Source organism: Glycine max, chromosome 4 (genome assembly GCF_000004515.6).
Source record: "Glycine max cultivar Williams 82 chromosome 4, Glycine_max_v4.0, whole genome shotgun sequence".
Classification (NCBI taxonomy): domain Eukaryota; kingdom Viridiplantae; phylum Streptophyta; class Magnoliopsida; order Fabales; family Fabaceae; genus Glycine; species Glycine max.
The window spans coordinates 46858274-46877998 of record NC_016091.4 but is presented as its reverse complement, the minus strand read 5'-3'; the positions used below and the strand labels follow the sequence as shown (position 1 = coordinate 46877998).

General features: G+C 31.5%; 4 protein-coding genes across 8 annotated transcripts in view; 1 reads left to right on the top strand and 3 right to left on the bottom strand.

Moving 5' to 3' along the window:
• Positions 1-709, bottom strand: part of LOC100812524 (aspartic proteinase Asp1) — a 4218-nt gene extending 3509 nt beyond the window's left edge. The window contains exon 1 of the mRNA XM_003522425.4: positions 307-709. Coding sequence (XP_003522473.1) covers positions 307-536 — 230 coding nt within the window. The 5' untranslated portion in view covers positions 537-709. The remainder of the gene's footprint in view (positions 1-306) is intronic.
• A 4205-nt stretch (positions 710-4914) lies between these two features.
• Positions 4915-7133, top strand: LOC100811971 (uncharacterized). 2 transcript variants are annotated; one of them, XM_003522424.5, is made up of 2 exons: positions 4915-5990; positions 6223-7133. In XM_003522424.5, exon 1 carries the CDS (start codon positions 5116-5118, stop codon positions 5983-5985), a length of 870 nt encoding a protein of 289 aa, XP_003522472.2. In that variant the 5' UTR covers positions 4915-5115; the 3' UTR covers positions 5986-5990; positions 6223-7133. The 2 variants fall into 2 exon arrangements, with proteins under 2 accessions (XP_003522472.2, XP_040870925.1); XM_041014991.1 differs by having other exon boundaries at positions 6166-7133.
• A 652-nt stretch (positions 7134-7785) lies between these two features.
• Positions 7786-8757, bottom strand: LOC100813974 (17.5 kDa class I heat shock protein). Its single transcript, XM_003523156.5, has one exon. The coding sequence runs from the start codon at positions 8430-8432 to the stop codon at positions 8007-8009; it is 426 nt and encodes a 141-aa protein (XP_003523204.1). The 5' UTR covers positions 8433-8757; the 3' UTR covers positions 7786-8006.
• A 706-nt stretch (positions 8758-9463) lies between these two features.
• On the bottom strand, positions 9464-17726 carry LOC100813433 (cyclin-dependent kinase E-1). 4 transcript variants are annotated; one of them, XM_006578705.4, is made up of 16 exons: positions 17415-17712; positions 17022-17132; positions 16537-16640; positions 16400-16442; positions 16179-16277; positions 15734-15803; positions 15173-15267; positions 15019-15052; positions 14833-14938; positions 14592-14669; positions 13188-13235; positions 12146-12178; positions 11773-11881; positions 10535-10738; positions 10373-10439; positions 9464-9923 (listed from the first exon to the last, which is right to left on the bottom strand). In XM_006578705.4, the coding sequence occupies exons 1-15, from the start codon at positions 17622-17624 to the stop codon at positions 10374-10376; spliced, it is 1410 nt and encodes a 469-aa protein (XP_006578768.1). In that variant the 5' UTR covers positions 17625-17712; the 3' UTR covers positions 9464-9923; position 10373. The 4 variants fall into 4 exon arrangements, 3 of the variants coding, with proteins under 3 accessions (XP_006578768.1, XP_003523203.1, XP_040870902.1); XM_003523155.5 differs by having other exon boundaries at positions 14833-14917; positions 17415-17709; XR_005891186.1 differs by lacking the exon at positions 9464-9923 and having other exon boundaries at positions 10535-10719; positions 17415-17723.
• Between the last annotated feature and the right edge of the window lie 1999 nt (positions 17727-19725).

The following is a 19725-nucleotide window of genomic DNA, read 5'->3' as shown; positions in this document are numbered from 1 at the left end:
AAAAAAAATATTTTTTTTTATGTGTACAGGATGGAGAGCGATATATACTCATACTTAGAGAGATTTTTTTATATATATATAAAAATATATATATATATATATATATATATATATATATATATATATATATATATATATATATATATATATATATATATATATATATATATAACAGAAGGGAACTTAAAGAGAACCCAAGCAAGAAAAGGGATGAACAAAACGGGGGAGAGGAGAAAGAAAGGCATAAAGTGAATTAACTGAAGAACAAAAAGAAGATTAAGAAAAAAGGAAGGTCCTTTTACGTACCCAACTGGGTAAACATTGCCGTGAACCGGGAACACGACCGATGAGCCAGCACGAAAACGGTTTAGTATGTATGGTGACGACGACGACGACGATGACGATGACGATGCTTCATCTGGACGAAAGGAGCTCCTTCCACTTGAACTTTTGTGTTTACTACCAAACCAAGCGGAACAAGTAGAAGAGCTGAACAAGACGAGCAGAACCAAAATTCCCAACTTCCCTGACTTCATCTTTGAATTCGTTCAACCATGTAACGGTGACGAGAGAAGGCTATAATGTGCAGAGTGCAGGGTACGTTGCGTGTTAGAGGAAATTAATGCATGAAACATTTTTATATCATGGTGTCGCTCCATAAAAGCATTGCTTCAATCATTAAAACTGGGATTTCTTCTAATGCATTTTTTGTCCCGCTGCTTATTCTTTCCTTCGTTGCATCAACCCTCCTCCCATAAATATACCTTTCAATTTTCTTTTTCCATTTATATTAAAAGTATCTTCTTTTTATATTTTTCAATATACGTACATTTTATTTTTCTTATTTATTAGTATGGCATTGCATTTTTCTTTTAGGAATTATTGCATGTTGTTTGAATCTCATACGAATGTGAGAGTCTTGGTATTAGGCGATTGTATAATTAAGCATTTCTATAAAAGTTTGTAAATCTTGAAACATGTTCTAACTTGGTGATCATAAAACCCTACTCACGTAATTTTATCAACAAAAATAAATATGCTATTATTTTTCTTGTTTGAAAATATTTGCTTCACTATCGTAGATTTATTTTTTTAAAAAAATTGTTAATTGATGAAAAAGTTGTACGTTGATCCTCGGAATAAAAAAGATGTTTTTTTTTTAAATTTCAATTTGTTAAGATAAATATTTTTTTTTCAAAAAATTATACATGAATTTTCGGTATATATAGTACTAAAGATTTGTGTCTATTGGTCATTCCTTCTGCTCAAATCCTAAGCTCGATAATGTGCCTTTTTATTCGTTGCACGATAAGCATCAGATTGTTATACTTTGAGATATATAATGTGCATAAATTAAAGTCTAAACTGGAATTTTATTTTTCCTATAATTTAAATCTGCAATTTTAATTTCTATTTTTAAACCAAAATATTTAATCTTCTTATTCTTATTTTTCATATTGCTTTTGGCATGACTGATGATCATTTATTTAAAAATAAGGAAATAAATCACTAAAATACCTACTTTGATTAGTTAATTTTATAAACACTATTTTATATATATCACTAGTATGCTTTTTTAATTATAAAAATTTATAAATTGAAAAAATATTTAATATATAAATCTTTTAAATTTTATTTTATATTATTTTATATATTTTATTTTTAATAGCTTACATATTTTTGTTTTAATTTTTTCAATTTATAATTATATTTCATAAATTAATATATAAATTATTTACATAAAATATTTTATAAATTGATTTTGATATACAGATTTTTTTACAATAATTGTATAAATTAATATAATTCTATCAATTAATACGTAAATTATATAAATTACATAAATTAATTTTAATATCTAAAATGTTTTTATATTATTGTTATGTGTTCTCTCCACGTATGTAACTTTATGCATTTTTTCTTTTCATTTCTTATTTTACTATTATGTTTATTTATGTTTTGATCATTATCATCATTGAACTATTTTGTATATGTTTTTATTTTTTTTCTGCTATATTATAAATAAATAGTGTGCACATTTTTAGCAACAAAAAATCAATAATTAATTTAACTTTTATTTTATATCATCAACTTATAAATTTTTTTTATCATGAAGAGTCCTTGTTATAGATGATATTTAGAGTAGTACACCGAAGTGGTAGTAGGTTTACTTTAGTGTGTTTCAAAATTATTTTCTCTATGTATTAAAATGACAATTAAATTGACGCAAAAACTTCACTGGTATTTTAATGGAAAAAGTATGTTAAATAGTACATAATTTACGATACTAATTACATGTAACATATAAGTAATATACAAATAAAATAATAATAAAATAAACATTACTTTTAATATTTATGATACGTAACGAATATTTATTATTCTTTAATATCTAAATTTATTTGAAAAAAATCCTAATGTCTTATAATTGATTATTATGAAAAATATTTACTATTATTATTAAGAAATTTATTATAATATGGTAAGGTATTCAATAATAGAATATTTACAATTATTAAATAAAATTATCTTTCCAAATTCATTAAGAATGAGAAAAAGTAACATATAAAAAGAAACATGTAATAATATAAAAAAAAATTAGGACTACATGCAAAGTCTAATAGATAAATAATGATTCTTATATAGATAAATAATTCTAATAATAATTAAATTAAAACATATAAAGTCTCAAATATATAAAAATTCTTATAGTTAAATGACCTTAAAAAGTAACAAGTAATGGAATTAATATAAAAGAACAAGGAGTAGTAATAGTAAAAACTAATATCACATAATTGAAATAATATCTTCAAAATGATTAAAATATTAATTTAAAATAATTTTTTTGATTTTTACAATAAATTTATTTAAAAAGTAGCAATTATAAACACAAAAAATTTAAGTGCATGCAAATATTGCATTTATAATAACAAAAACTCAAATTTAAATAATTATCAATATATATTTATTATATATTTCAGATAAGTATTACGTTATTATTATTAGTTGAAGAAAGAACAATCAAAATAAGTTTAAATAAGCTTAATATTTTTTAAAACAATATCTCCTTAATTAAAAATATAAATAATTATTTTCCTCAATTTTAATATAATTATATTTAATATTTTTTAAAATTAATTTTATTAATATAGATATATTTTTTTTTATAAAAACTATATATATATAATTTAATCCGTGCATCCATGTTTAAAATCTAGTTAAGCAGTAAACGATACAAGTTAATGGAATTTTTACAGTCCTTTTTTAAAAAAAATATGAGTTTTTGACATTTTTCTTTAATTCTGTTAAAAATATGAACACGTGATTGAGTTGGGCACTTCCCTACGTACCTTGCATGACTGCCTCTGTGAGAGGCTGGGTAGGACTATTATATACACTCATTAAACAAATTACTCTAATTCAAATTAAAGAGAAAGAATGCTACACAGCAATGTTCAAATAAAAATAATTGTTACAATCAAGCTTGAGGAGTAAAAAAGACTAATTAACAGAGTGTATGGGCAGAGGTTTTAAATGCACTTATCCCATGATTTTCACGTCAAAATGGAATGTTATTGTGACTTCTAAAAATTCACGTCAATTTGAGTTTAGAATCGTTTCCAAACACACACTAAGTGCTTGTGTGGTTAAGTTAGAATGCATTTTTCTTATAGTAGACTCGTAGTATATGCTCTAACGTAAAATCTGTAGTTGAGATTATTTTGGACACATTTCAAATAGTTTTTTGTTTGTTGAAGGAACATTTCAAATAGCTTTAAGTGTATAAAATTAATTATGAGTTCCTTAGGTGGAGTGAAAAGATATGAAATAAAAATAAATTGAGACGAAATTTTGAATTAAAGTATAAAAATATAAATTTCATCTTATTTTGCTGTTTATTTCATTTCTTTTCGTCTCTCTTTTAATGCAAACAACATTTTCATTCTGATGCCATGGGATAACATTCCTGAAGAAGAACAATACGGGTGCCTTAAAGGCTAAAAAATAATCTCCATTTTTAGGGTCATTCGCTAGATAGAAATAACAAGGCCCAAACATCACCTAAGACATCAATAAGCCCAAATATACGAGGCCCAAACACCAATGTGGCGGGGCACTGCACGTGCAGAACAGCACCGGCACGCTTGCTGGATGAATGCTACACAGGATTGGTTTTGGAACACAAGAAAATTAGGATAAATTTTTAATTTAGCTTGTATTAAACAATTAGAGAAATAGTTGTTTTTTTAATAGGAATCACAAGTATCATAAAAATAGATAATCTTATTTGAGTTGAATATGATTATTATAAAAAATAAAATTTTATATTTAACAAAATTATACATTAAAAGACTTGAAATTCAAAAACAATTTACATTCACATACTTGATAATCATAGTATTTTTTATTTTCAATTTTCAAGATTAAATTTTCAAATAAGTAACTTTTTTTAAATAAAAAAATCGAGCTAAACTAAATATATTGTCCGTTTTGAATAATTTTTTTGAAATAGAAATAAAATAATACATTGATATAATTATAATATATTAAGAATTTTATATGATAAATTTTTTTAAAATATGAAAATTAGTATCATGCATGATAGTAGATTTGTTTATTTTTATAATAAGTACTTAAACTTTTAAATTTCAATTTGATAAGAAATTTTTTAAAATTTTAAATATTTAATTAAAGTTAAACTCTTTTACTAAATAGTGATTAAATAATGGTGGTATAAATTTGGCTAAAGTATTTAGGAATGAATATCCGATTCAATTGTCTTTAGCGGACGTAATTGGTGTTATTTGTTATTTGAATTAAAATCTAGCTTCTGTCCTTTATTTTTCTGATGTATGAAAAAATAATGGTGGTAGTAATTCAATGAAAGCCACTTAATTCAAGACAAATATTTTCATATACAACTGTTTGAGTATTGAGTCATTCCAAGAGAAAAGTAACATTACAGAAGAGTTTAGAAACACTTTACAAAACATAATGAGGATGTAGAAGTTGGATGGTTAACAAAAATGGGACAACTCAATCCTTAACGAGATCAAATAAAGAAAAGAAAAACATCCAAAAATTAAATTAAATTTACAGGGTTACTTACACACAATGCAAAGAAAGAAAGAAAGGAAAAAAAAGATGCTTCCACTAAAGCTGGTTCGCTCTCTGGTCTTAGGTGAAACCATCAACCACAATCCTCATCACATCCTAACCCAAAATCACCACCATAACAGTGATGATGATGATGATGATGAAGCCCATGGCACATCACAACCCCAGCATCATAGAAGAAGAAGAAAGTACAAAAGGCCAGGTCTGATATTCCTCCCAACTAAAGAGATCATAAGAGACACATACAGGCTTGCCACCATTGCAAGAGACTTAGGTCTGGACTTGTACCCTACACCATCACTCTCTCACATCATCTTCTCCAACCCATCATCATCCAAACCCTCATCACTTTCCATCTCTTTTTCTTGCTCTCTCCAAAGCGACGCTGTTCCCATTCCCTTCCCTTCCCTCTCCGCAACCCCACTGGCCCACCTCCGCTGCTTCCTCACGCTCTCCCCACGCGCCTTCAAGATCGTCCTTTTCAACTCCGACCACCACCCCGACGACGCCTCCGGAACCTCCGGCAACGCCAACAACTGGGACTGCGGCTCTTTCTCTCTCCACTCTAGGGCCGTCGGCGTTCGGGTTGACACCATGGAGGAGTTTTGCCGGATTCTCGCCGGAAAAGGTTGGAGCTTTTACAAAACCAAGAAAGCCCCATCTTCCGATCAGCGCCACGGCGGCGCGTTTTACCTCTTCAGAAGGGTGGACGTGAACCGGGTTCGGGTCGGTGGCGTCGGAGCTCCGGAGGATGGGGCATGTAGGGTGAGGGAGTTGAGGTTGCCGCACTTGGATTTTGGAAATGCTCCGTTGAGGATTTTGCAGTATATTTTGTTGATGACTGATGATATCTTCTGTTTGGCATGAAATTGGTAAAATGTTTTATCAGTTTCTGCATTTTATTTTTTTAGATTTTAATTTTTATGAGTTTCTTGTAGTTATTATTATAAAAGTCAGCCATCTATCATACATGGCAATTTTCGTGGTTGGATGATTGCAAGTGTAATTAGTACTACTACATTCTAATTAAACTATTTTTTTGGAAAGGTAAAATAAAATAACATGTATTGTGTTGATTGCTTTTGGATTTTTGGGGGATGTTAGATGATGACAAGAGATGGACAACAAATTGGGGGCATTTGGTTTTGGTCTTGCAATGTGTGGTGTTGGAAGTGATGTTCTGTAAAGCTATGAAAGAGGTTGAGTTTTGAAATGTTGGAAGGGGCAAAATGATTCAAACTGTGTATCTTTTATCTCTTGAATGAAGTGGATTCTGGATTAAGTTTAGGTTGATGGTGAAGGAAGTGGGATTGAAAGGGTTTCCATGGAGAGGCAAAAATGTTGCTGCAAGTTTACTTTGTGTTTTGTCTTTGAGAAGACAAAACCTTTTTCTGCGGCAACCTTGTTAGAATGGAAGGTTCGCGCTGTCCGAGCCAACGCACATTGTTGTGCAAACTACAAGTTCGATTCTCAAGGTTGGCGGAAGTGAAGGAAGCTGAAGAGTGTAGTGTTGATTTGGAGAGCTATGCCATTTCCCTGACAGCAGGCTGCATTTAGCATGTGGTCTTCTGGTGGAGCCATCATTTCCTCATTGAATCAAAACACCACAAAATGTGACACCCAAACAAGAGTATTTTGGAAATTCTTGCCAACCATTGCCAAACATCACCTTTTGGTTGGCAAGAATATGTAAAGTACTCGTGTCTGGGTGTGTGACATTATAGAGTTTTGATATGATGGATTCCTTTGTTTTCTGTAAATAAATTGGGTTTATTCGGTGTCCTTTAGATTTGAGGCTAATGACTAATGGAAGAAGATGGGATATCCTCATCCACACCACACCCATGCAGAACTGGAAGATGGTGCTGGTGCCACCTTCTGTGTGGTCACGTATGAATGCAGTTACAGTGGATTAAAGGTTGTGGCAGTTGCTTAGAGAATGCTACCTTAAGACCTGCAACTCCCTTTTCTTGTTTGTTTACATACTTTAATATGATTGCAGTCACTTATACTCAGCTTCACAATTAGTCATATCTATCAATGCTTCCTTTAACCAAAAAAGATGTATAGCATATTTCAATAACTAAAGTGACTAAATAAGTTAATAAAACCAAATCTTCTGTTGAGTTGAATAAGTTGATATGAGATTCCAACCATTTATCTCAACAAAAGCATATGCTGTTACTGAATTGGCTGATTCCATCTTTGCAATAGTAGTTATCCCCTTTATTGATAGCCTTTACCTGTAAGAGGTCTACGATCACTTGAGTTCCATTTGTTTTATAGAGGCGTGCACGGTATATTTTTATCCAATAACTTTCGTTCCATAGCTCTTAAATCACTTGAGAACTGTTGGTTTCAAGAGAACTGAAGAGGAAGACCATCAAATATGAATGTTTATTTATCAGTCACTACTGTAGTTTGTCTATGATCCCATCATCATGAGGATTGTCCCATTGATAAAATACTATAGTTCTGATTATTTTATTGATTTTTTGCCATGTTTCTTTATATCAATGTAATTTTTTTGCAAATTCGTTATTATAGATCAAACCTATAATCTTAATATTTAAATTTTAAAATTATATTTTCTTTTTCGCTTTAGTGTTGAATAGAATAATATATAGCTGGAGTTAATTCACGGAAATGTATCTAAACAAGAATAGATGCAGTAACCAATTATAATTCACATTACATTATTTATAATTTTTTTGTGTCTACATCACATTTAATTAAGACACTTCAACACACATGAATGTAACTCTCACAACGCTTATTTCAACAGCTAAAATATTTTACATTGTAAGATCTTCCTTATAATTCACAGCAAATAACACAAGATACTTCTCACAACCCAGCAAAAAACAATATTTTCTATATATTGGACTTCAACCAGAAATTTGCACAGCCTTAACATCAGGCTTCTTGACCTCTTCCTTTGGAAGAGTGACAGTGAGAACCCCATTTTCCATAGAAGCCTTAACTTGATCAAATTTAGTGTTTTCTGGCAATCTGAACTTCCTCAAGAACTTAGCACTACTGCGCTCCACGCTCCTCTCTCCGCTTATCCGAAGAACCTTGTCATCTTCAATCTCCACCTTCACTTGTTCCTTCTTCAGCCCCGGAATATCAACCTTGAACACGTGGGCTTCTGGGGTCTCCTTCCAATCCAATCGGGTGTTCACGAACGCAGAATTTTCAGCAGAAAGCGAAGAAGGGAAAGACAAATCCTTGAAGGGGCCCCATACGTCGAGCGCGAAAGGGTCGAAAACATTGCTCCTTCGACCACCGAAGAAACTTGGAATCAGTGACATCTTCTCTTCTTGACTTGGTTAGGTGTTTTGAACTCTCTGTTTTTTGTGAATGGATAGCAGCAAATGTTGATTTTCTTGTTTGTTTGTTGCTGTCTGAAGCGAAGGAACGTACGAGGTATTTAAATCAAACCAAAGGGACAATCTTGTATGTTCCAGAAAATAGGTTGTTGGTTTGCCAAGTTTCTTTCGGAAAATTCCAAAACACCATCAATTGCACTAGAGTTTTAAAATTTAAAGCCTGAATAATTTGAGTTGGACCGAAAACCTAATGTGATTCATTTGGTAGGAAAAAAAGTGGAAGAAAAAAAATAGAGACAAAGAAAACAAGATTAATGAAATATTTTTTTCTATTTGATCGGAGAGAAAATGAAAGAAAAATAAAATAAAAAGATTGTTTCGTAGATACAAAAATTTTAATTTTCTCTTCCTTTCATTTTCTTTCCAATTCAAATTTTAAATTTTTTCTTTCTTATTTTCCTTCCATCATACCAAACGCACCATAAAGTAATCTGAAATGGAGAAAGTGAGAAACACCTATTTATAATAAATAGGTACCAACAAAAAAATATATCTCCCTCAATTGTTCTTAGGAGCTTCCATAATTTGATTATGATAAACAAGAATTATTCAATTTAATTAAAAGTTGTTTGCATTTGATGGGTGATTCAACTTTTATATTTTTGCTTCTAAACATGCATTTAATATTAAATGAATATAAAAGAGTCTACAGTAGTTATAATAATAAAGATGAATTTGAAGTAGTAACTAACACATTTAGTGAAAATGTATTAAATTTTTTAAAATAAGTATTAAGCTATGGACTATGGTCATGGATTGCTGTTCCACGGTTTAATAACTAGCATACTCACAAGTAAGTTCCAAATACTTCGTAGGTTGTCACAAAAGCCAAATCCTAAAGAATACGAGACACAAGAAGAAGAAAAATTAGAAAGTAATGACATGTCCCGGAGAAACGAAATTCACCACAACATAATCTAAATGAAAAAATATTATGATATACTTCATGCTAGTGGTGTGTAACTTCCTTCAATTATTTAAGGCACTATTCTACAATGAGTACAACATAGTTACATACTGATACTAGTTTAGTCACTACTCACTAGAAGTTCAATTTTGGCGAACACCCCTAAGGTATCTAACCTTTTAACTTGGCTAACAGCTGCGTAAATACAAGAAATTTGTACAACTAAAGCATTATATACATGTGCCTCCAGGCTCCAATAGCTCACCCATTCCCTTCCAAGGGCTCAATTGCTGTTCCAGCAGTATCCTTCATAATAATAGCATCCAGTTTCCTTTTTTTTTTTTTTTTACTAAATGAAAGAAACCTTTGACTGCAATAAAATAGTGAGGTCCGCAAGAACGGAAGCAAACTATCTGAACTTGGGGGGTCATGAATTGTCCTGAATGAGCTCAAGTTCCCTAGAGTTGACCTCAAATTTATCTTCACTTGATCTCTACCAGCACAACCTAACCATGAGACATGGTATTTCAGCTTTTATTGCAAATATCAAAGAGTCATCCAACTATTAGTTCAAGTATGCCAGAAGATTGAACAATGTTGACTGGAAACAATACGTGATAAATTTGCTGTAAAAAAATATACCGATTTGATATCTACCACAACCCACATATCACAAGTGACTATCAAAGAGGTGAATCAGGTGATACTCAATTTGTAGTTTCTAAAATACTTTGGAAGAATCATAGTACAAGAATATAATTAATGCCATGTTAAATTCAAAACTTCACATACCACTCTCACGAATTCTAATTGCTCACACACAACATGAGAAAAATCAGTGACACTCCTGATAGCCCATATCAACATAATTCTCCCGGTTTTTTGAACAGCCAAGTTTGTCTCTATGATAGCCACCACAAATGCCACTAATATGTGGTGGAACAACAGTATTTACCTTATATACGTCTTGACTTCTGCTGTGGAGGGTATCCTGGCATACCCATTTGATCTTTTCTTCTCAACTGTTCAAAAAGAAAACAAGACTATCACATCTACCTTGAGAGAAAGGACAAAAAGTTAATCCCCTGTCTCTTTTTCCCAATAAATACTACTAAACCTGTTGCTGTGGAACACCTCGTTGCATTGGGATGCCACCAGGATTCATTCCAGCACCCATCCCTGCCTGAGATGAGAGATTATAACCCTGCATTGCCTGATGAGGTATTCTCTGCATGCCACCAACATTCATTGGCCGAGGGACAGATCTATTCGAAACATGACCACCAGGCATGTTGCCAGAAACTGCAGCTCCAGACGAAACCTAACTCAAAATTAAGAAATATATACATTTGAAATCATGAAGTGGAAAATGTATATCCTTGTGCATATGCAAGTATGTAAATACAAAACCAAAATTTGCCAATGACTACAAACAGGCTTTTTTTTTTTTTGTGGGGGGGAGCAACTAAAATTTCAGAAAGTAATCAGAATATCCATTAAGAGAAAGTAATCAGTATAACACAGTTAACTAAGTCCTATAACATAACAAAATCATTGAAAATGTTCATAACAATGTAGTTAAATTATTAACAATTACTCCCTTCAATCTTATTTATAAAACTCAATTACCTAATTCATCTGGATTAAGGAAAGTAGTTAATTTAGTTGATAACAATAAATGTCTTAAATTTATATTTTTTTTCAAAACTACCATTGCAATTAATGCTTTCTCCCTCTTCTAATTGTTTGTTATTACAACCTCTCTTATTTAATTAGGGGTATTTTAGTCTAAAAGTAATTAATGCAAGGGACATAATGGATTGGGTCTTATAAAAAGGACCAAGCACCATTTCTAACTTGCTTCTTATAAATAGGACCAGAGGGAGTTACCTATATTTTCTGAGAAAAAATCACTTTGAAGTTATATAAAATGGTCAAAAGATATGGGTTAGCCAAAGTAATCTGTTCTATCCTCTCCACAAATAATACAACTATATCCTCTCCCCAATTTTATACCAATATGACTCAACGAAAAGGAGATATTCTTTATGAAGTTTAGGAGTACAATACCATTGGATTAAAAATAAAATTATATTAAATTAAATCTGGACAATTGCTAAACTACTAAGACTCTAAGAGTATTACCTGTAGAACATATAAATATTTTCCACAAAAAGGATGGTCAATGACAAAGTTGAATCATATCCTTTAGTTCTGATATGCTCTACTCAATGAAAATTTTAAATCTACTAGACTTTACAATTTTAAGAGGGGCTAATGATAAATTAAGTCAAAATTATTTCAGCTTAGAATGATATAGTTTTTTCTATAGAATTTTTAGGTATCTTTGCATACCGGCTGTGAAGGTTGCATGTTGGCTGTCCCTTCAAAATCTGTTGTTGTATCCACTGGACGTGTGGGATAATTCACAAATGTGTCTCCAGGTTGGCAGGGTACAAGTGCACTGAGCATTGATTTCACAGACATATCTAATTAAATAAAACAAATGACTGTCGAAAATATGCTTAATTAAAACCACTACTTTTTTTATATATAGAACCTGAAAAGAACTATATGAAAATTGTTTATGTATAAACCTTTCCAAGCAAATTTTTTAAAGCAGTGAAAAATAACCAATAGTACAAGGAGAAGGTTTTATCCAACCAAAGCTTCAGGCAAAAAACCAAACCAAAATAGTAAAAAGGAAGAAGGAAGAAAAAGGCCTTACTTCCGCCCAGGTAGTGGTTCAATTTTGAAATACCTGGCAAACAAAGCATAAGGATACCTAAGAGATAACACAACTGAAAGATACAAAGGAACTAATTATATAAAGGATAGAGAATCACGCATACATATTGTAACAATTAAGGTGTCTTTCCATCAGAAGTCACAGTGTACATCCCCAACATAAACAAAGAATCTTTTCATTGAAGGCAACAACCAATTTTAAGTTTTCTCTACAATACATCCAAGTCATAATGATGAAGTAAAAGTGCATCAACACCATTGCCATCAAAATCAAAGATCCAGCAATGTTTTGCAAGATCTAACAACTTAGTATATATGACAAAATGAAGAAGAAGGCAAGTCAATGTCACTAGCTATTATGAAACAATCAGCAGAGTACCTCTGTGAACACATGACATGGAAATATGGAATATCTAACATGACCAATGGTGCTCTGAGAGGATTTGACTGAAGAGACAGACAACCAGCCCTCTACCCCAGGAAAATTATGATAAAGGTCTATAATTGGTTGATCAGCTAATGCTATACTCACTGAGTCATAAACAGTTGCAGCATTGTATTATAAAAATGAACATATACACACACAGGTGTCAAACAGAAGTCAGACACATATGATGATTGACTGAAACCTAAGTGAATAAAAACAATAAATTCACACAAAATTTGCTAACTCAGGAGCATCTGGACAACGTAACTGCTTTTTTTTAGTATGTAAATTAGTTTAAGAAAAGCTTCTGGACATGTTCCGATAAAGACTGCAACAATCTGCTTGTCCATCCTCAATAACTTTAGCAACTTCTGATTCAAATATATTGAATACAACAATAAGATGGAAAGTTGGCAACCACATCATTTAGTAAACCTTCATAAGCATGACATATGAAGAAAATAAAACAAACATGGAAAAAGTGTGGAATCTTGTCAAGATTTCAATAGACAAAACAACAACCATTAACCAAAGAAATGTTAAATTAGGTATGCAGATTTCATGCAAGAAAAAAGGAAAATTGAAGGAGTCTTACTCATGCTCCAAAGCTTGGGCTGCTGTTATGCGCTTTCGTGGATCATATCTGCCCATAAATACGCAAGTCATGTTATTGCAAAACAAGAAAAGGTAAGGAAAAGAGAGAGAATTTTCATTAAAACCGGAAATTCATGCATCACACTCATATATCCACAAATACTAGATAAAGTATATACAAGTTGAAAGCCATATGCAACAAAACAGAAACAAGGTTACACTGGGTTTGCTAGAATAGAATGACTGTAATGAGAAATTTTATAATAGAATAAATGTTCAATTCACATGTTTGACATCAAAAAATTGAAGAACTACTCCACTCTATCCCTACATGGTATGCCAATCAGGCAGGAATAGCATAAAAAAAATGCTCAGTGGCAATATTTTCCTTGGTGGTGGCAGCACAGGTGACCAACAATAGTGGCAATGGCAATGACAGTGGTCATGGTGGTATGGAGTGAGGTGAGGATTTTTACATTCCAAAACAACTAAAAGGTTTTTTTTTTTTTAATCAGCAAAAACAACTAAAGGTATAGTGTTACTTTTTAGTAGCAAAGGTATAGACGGCAATTCAATTAATTATTGACGGAAATGGATCCTTAGTAACTATAGACATACTTTGAGCATATTCCCATTCCTACCATCTTTCCAATTTGCTAAGCATAACATAAGTTATTGATGACAGTAAAAAGGGGAAATTGGACTTCTTAGATAGCTCATAATAAAGTCGACTGGTAATTGTTTTCAGTGACTCTATGATAGTTTATGACAATCCTGAACTTAGAAGAATAAGAATTTATCATGTAGTTCTTGACATCCTTCTACTTATCTAATAGTAGAGATAGTCCTTGAAATCATCTTCAATATCAACAAATTCCCAGGACTTAATGTCCAAAATACTCTTGTGGCTCAGATGGTGAACAATTTACGAGTAAAGCAGCTATGCCACAATATTTATCAAATAGGTGGGAAGGCTGCCATGTAGATTAGTTCAGGAGACTGATTATAACTTATAGTTACTACATGAACTTAAAACAAATTCAAACAACTTAACAACATGGAAAAAGGTAGAGCTAGATTAAGGCTGATGAACTTGTACACATTTAACTATAGGAGCAACAAGAACAACGACAATAGGTAATGACAATGAAGTAAGAAATAGTAACAAAAATCACAAACCCATCATTCACATTACCATCTGGACTAGGAAACAAAATATTGTGATTTATTTAACCACCCATTACAATATTAGGGAGGGGGTATCACCACAAATCACAAGTATACAAGGGGGTACCACTCCATCCTATGTTCAGCTTAAAATCATTTAAATATGAAAAAAAGATTCAGTTTCCTTTTGTATAGGCATAGCAAAATCTCTCTCAGATGTTTAGAAGGATAAACTTACTCAAGCATCTTTGACAAGAGGTCATATGCAGGACTTTTTGGAGATAGTTGTAAAACACTACATAGGCTAGCATTGTCACTGTTTGCAAACAGAAGCAAAACAGATTCATTAATTTAATGAAAAGAAAAGTATTAGTTTCAAAGAAGAACAGGTAAAGAAAGGAGAAAACAAAGGACTTGCACGCAATGGAAATAGGTTTATCCTGCATATATTTTTATAAACACATTAATAATGATCTTACTATTTGTGTCCTTGTATATGTTGTGAATCTTGTTGCCAATGGGGAAGATTTGCTAAGGAAGGCCACTTTTCTAATGTGGGATGGCCTGGCACAGTAACAATGTCCACTGATGTAGGTCTGGAATATCATCAAGAGAATGAAGAACCCCCAATAGGGAGAAAGAAAAATTGTAAGAAAATAAATTACCTAAAACCTTGAATATCTTGTCAAGTTGGTCAAGCTGCAAGTGGAACAAGAATATTTTTAAGATCCAAAATTGACAAGGTAATAATATAGAAGCTACATCCATAACAATATTTAAATATAGAATCATAATGCAGTAAGTTATTGTATCAAGTACCTGAAAGGGATTTGGTGTAGCTTTGACTTCTGCACCTTGGAATAGCGGCTTTAAAGTCAACAACTCAGCAAAAATGCATCCCACAGCCCACATATCTAAATGTTGATTTAAGGAAATATAACTAGACCGATTTTAGAATCAGACCATACATTACACGCACATTTATTTATCATACATGGCTGATTAGTCTATCTTTGGATTATGTGTACCAGTGTACCATACTCCAACATCCACGTAGATTGATTCAAAATTTCAAAATCCAGTAACACAAGTCAAACTTTCGTGTAGATCCTTGATACATTGACATCTCAGATTCACTGAAAGTCATAACTTATGCAAGAAGCAACCTCAAGTCAAATTAACAATAGCAGCAAAAGCACCAAGAATATTGTAACAAAAATAGTATATAGGTTAAAAGACTCAAAAAATATCTGAGATATTAATAACTTCGCATGTACAACCTTTAAGTTAACCATAATTCTTTTCACTGGCACACAGGTGCAATTATTTGACTGGAAAATATTACAAAAATAATAAATAAAAACTTAAATTAAAGGATACCAACAGCACTGGTATAATGTTTTGCTCCAAGAAGCAACTCAGGAGCACGATACCAAATAGTAACAACAACCTGCATGTTATTATATTATAAATTAAGGAATTTGAACCATCAAACATATGGAGAGCTAAAATGTAATACAAGTGCACAGCCAACTGAAGGTTAAAGATGATAACAGGCAATGCACGTTTAAGCACCCAACATGTGCGGAATCAAAACAATGAGGTTGCCAGCAGACTTGATAGTTCAATGCACTAAACTTATATCACAAAGCTGAGATAGTACAAGCCTTTAATGCACTCCTTCTGCCAGTATTATATGCTTACCCAGATTTTGGCTGCTTAGATATTCAGAATTAAATATTTATAAGAATAAAATTGACGATTTCTCAAATACACAGACGATAGACACAACACAGGTGGATGACAAAGACAAAGATGCTCATACCCCATTTTCAGATAATGGCTTCAAAGGTGCTTGATATATCCTTGCAAGTCCAAAGTCAGCAATTTTAACAACTCCATGTTCCTCTCCTTCACCCATAACCTGTTCATAGAAAGTTTGTTAAAGAAACAAGTGCACTAATCAAAAGTGAACAAATAAATTTGAATCCAATTATAGCAGTAAAATAACTAATCATATAGTGATAAGGTAGCCAAAAATCCCACCAATATATTTGATGGCTTTAAGTCCCGATGTATTATCCAATTACTACAGAAAAAATATAATATAATAAGAGTTAGCATATAAACAGAAAAAGAAAAGAAAAGGAACCATCATCAATTTCAAAAACAAAAAGACTCACCTGTGTAGATAGTTTAGTCCATTGAGCAACTGCCAGAGTAACGATTTAACAGTATACTGGTTAATGGATTGATTGACTTTGTCCCTATGATGTCTTATTATTTCCTGCCATTCAAAATTGCAATCTTTACACTCAATTAATCAGAACAAGCAATTCCTTGCTACCTACGTATATCTCTTCCTAGAGAAAATTCACCAACATTTTATAAGACACGGAAGCAAAACTTATACAATAGCATAAAGTCCATTGCAAAGACCATAATGTGTCTAATACAAGATGCAACAACCAAGCCTTATCTCACTAGCTAGGAATGTCAAAAGGCAACATTAAACTAAAAACACCTTGGAAATTCAGATATCAGAAAGTACACATTATCTCGGGAAACATTTTGATGAACTACGAAAGCAAACAACTTTAATTTCAACTTGAACTCTAGTGCCTAAGTAGAGTGCCATGTCAACAGTTTCACGATTATATATACTCACAAAAAGGTCGTGTTCTGCATAATCAAAAGCCAGATAGAGAGACATGTCCATATGATTAATGTGAACATTCACAAGCTTCACAACATTCTCGTGCGTTATCTCCCTGAGTAACTGCAGCATCAAATGAAATTCACTCAAAACCAATCCAAACCGCCAAACCATTAAATAATTTTTTTTTTATAAAAAAAAGCCTCCTCTGGCTCAAGCCTCTTCAAGGTTTCCAAATACTAGAAACTACAGAGAACTAACAAAAGAAAAGGAAAATAGATAAATGAAAAAAAATGGCAATTTCTTCAGAAACTCGAAATTAAAAACAATCTAAGCGAATTCGCTTCCGAATTTCAGAAATTACAACTTCCCTAGGTGTAATTAAGCAAGCAGAGAAAGGAATACCATGATTTCACGTATGGCGGTGGGAGAGACACCATCGCCATCCTTGGATTGCTTGAATTTTTTTATGGCGATGGATTTTCCGCGATTGGTGGAAGACTTGATGCGAGCGAGGAAGACGAGACCGTAGGTGCCTTCTCCAATCTTCCCTATTAGATCATACTGCTGCAGCCACTCCGGCTTTGACCGGTTGCTGCCACTGTCGTCTCCCATCGCCGATGGCCCTGTGCGTTTCGTTTCAATCACCACCTCACTTCAACCTTAAGGGCCTGTTTGGACGCGACTTTTTAATAAGTCAAAGTGCGGCGCAAGTAAAGTACTTTTTTCGATTTTTTTTTAATTATTATTATTATTGTTATGTTGTGTTTTAAGAATTTCACAAGAATTGAAAATGTTTCTCACATTTAGCATCAATTAGCACAACTTCCTAGAATAAAAATAGCACAACATTATTATAATTAAACTAGTAGTTTCAAATCCACATGGTAGGACCATTTTTCTGGTTTGGATAACGATCTATTTTAAAAAAATTATTATTTGATTTTTTTATGTACAAAATTCTTTTAGATTAATGATATTTTTATACCAAAAAAGAAAAAAATAGCATCTAATTAGTGAATTAAAAAACACTTATGTTATCAAACACAAAAAAAGGGATTTCCATTTTGATCTCAATATATAATTACTAAAAATTTGTTGAAAACTTTTACGTCATAATATTTTTTTATCTCACTCGATCAAATTTTTTTCATATGAAATATAATTATGGTCTAGTAATAAAAAACATAATATCCTATATCTTTATACTTTGTGCTAAGAAAAATTATTCTAAGAATTGATTCTCATATAAGAAATTAAGAATTATTCTTTCACCATCACTTTAAATTTAATATCCTCCAAAGGTGAACATAAAAATAACAATTTGTTTTTGTGCTTAAGAATTCAATAAAAAGTAAAAACTAGTGTTAAGTAAGCTCTAATAATAATCTTATAATGCAATTGTTGAAAATTAGCCTGCATTAATAATTAATAATATGTATAAAAGAAGTAAAAGATAATTATTCATAATTTTTATAAGAGAAATTTACTCAATATTTTACTTTTTATTGGATAGAATAGAGAAAGATAAAAATAAATGGTGGTGGCTACTATAAGCTAATGTTCCATTTGCCTCATACATTTATCTATACATAATATTATAATTCAAGATTATTTTAAGAGAAAACTTATATGAGTATATATCTTTCATTCCATGAAATTAAACCTTCAACTTTTGCATAAAAAGTATAGTTCACTATTCAATGTTCAAAGAAAAAATGATATCTCTCCTTAATTATATATGTTGATTTGCAAAGTAGGTGACTTGAGTTATACATGTATGTTTGCTTTGTCGTTTAAACATTGGTAGCATGAATTTCAATGCATTTGAACAGAGAAGTTATAAAGGTCTTCTTGTGGCAAAATGTAGGTTGAAAATTTTCAACGGTGCCCCAAACATCCTAGTAATGCCTTGGGGGTTGAGAGTCTTGCTATCTCTTTGTAATTTCTCTAATTGAGTCTCAACGTGAATTGATCTTTGTATTGTTTTTTTAGTAATTTTATCATTTATTTATTGACATATATCTCTTTTTAAACAACTTTTTTAAGAACCATAAATCTCCAAATCATTCTTTATTCAAAAAGTGATTTTCACATTTAGTTGATTTTTTTTTCTAATCTCAGATGAACTTAAGTAAATAACACACTTAACTCCAGATTAGATCAATCATATCATGCTAAGAAAGTGTGCTTTAATCCACATATTGTTCAAAAACCTTAAGAGTAGTCTCCTTCAAAAGTTACATCTAAATTATAAATGTTAATTAAATGATGATTATGTTAACTCTGTATATAACGCAACACTATTCATGTAACTATTAGCTTCTTTGATGTCATATTATCTATACTTTTTCTGAAGCATACAAAAAATATATCTATACTTTGAAATTCTTTGACTAGGGTGATGATTGTGGTTACGATTAATCCTTGAATGAATTGTTCAAGACGATGTTATTGTTCAAATAATTCATTTGTTTGTCTATTATATAATGTTATCATTCTTGAATTGAATTGATGTTTTTCCTTTATTTATTTGCTTCATTTTTGTTGGTGGGTAGAATTTAATAGGGAATTTTTTAGACATTCTTAACTTGACTTGGTTTCTCTTGACTTTACTCCAATAAAGAAGTCCTACAATGTAGATGAGAATGTTGTTGAAAAAATAAGTGCAGAAGATTCGAAGATATATAGATTGAAAAACATTAATTTAGGGACA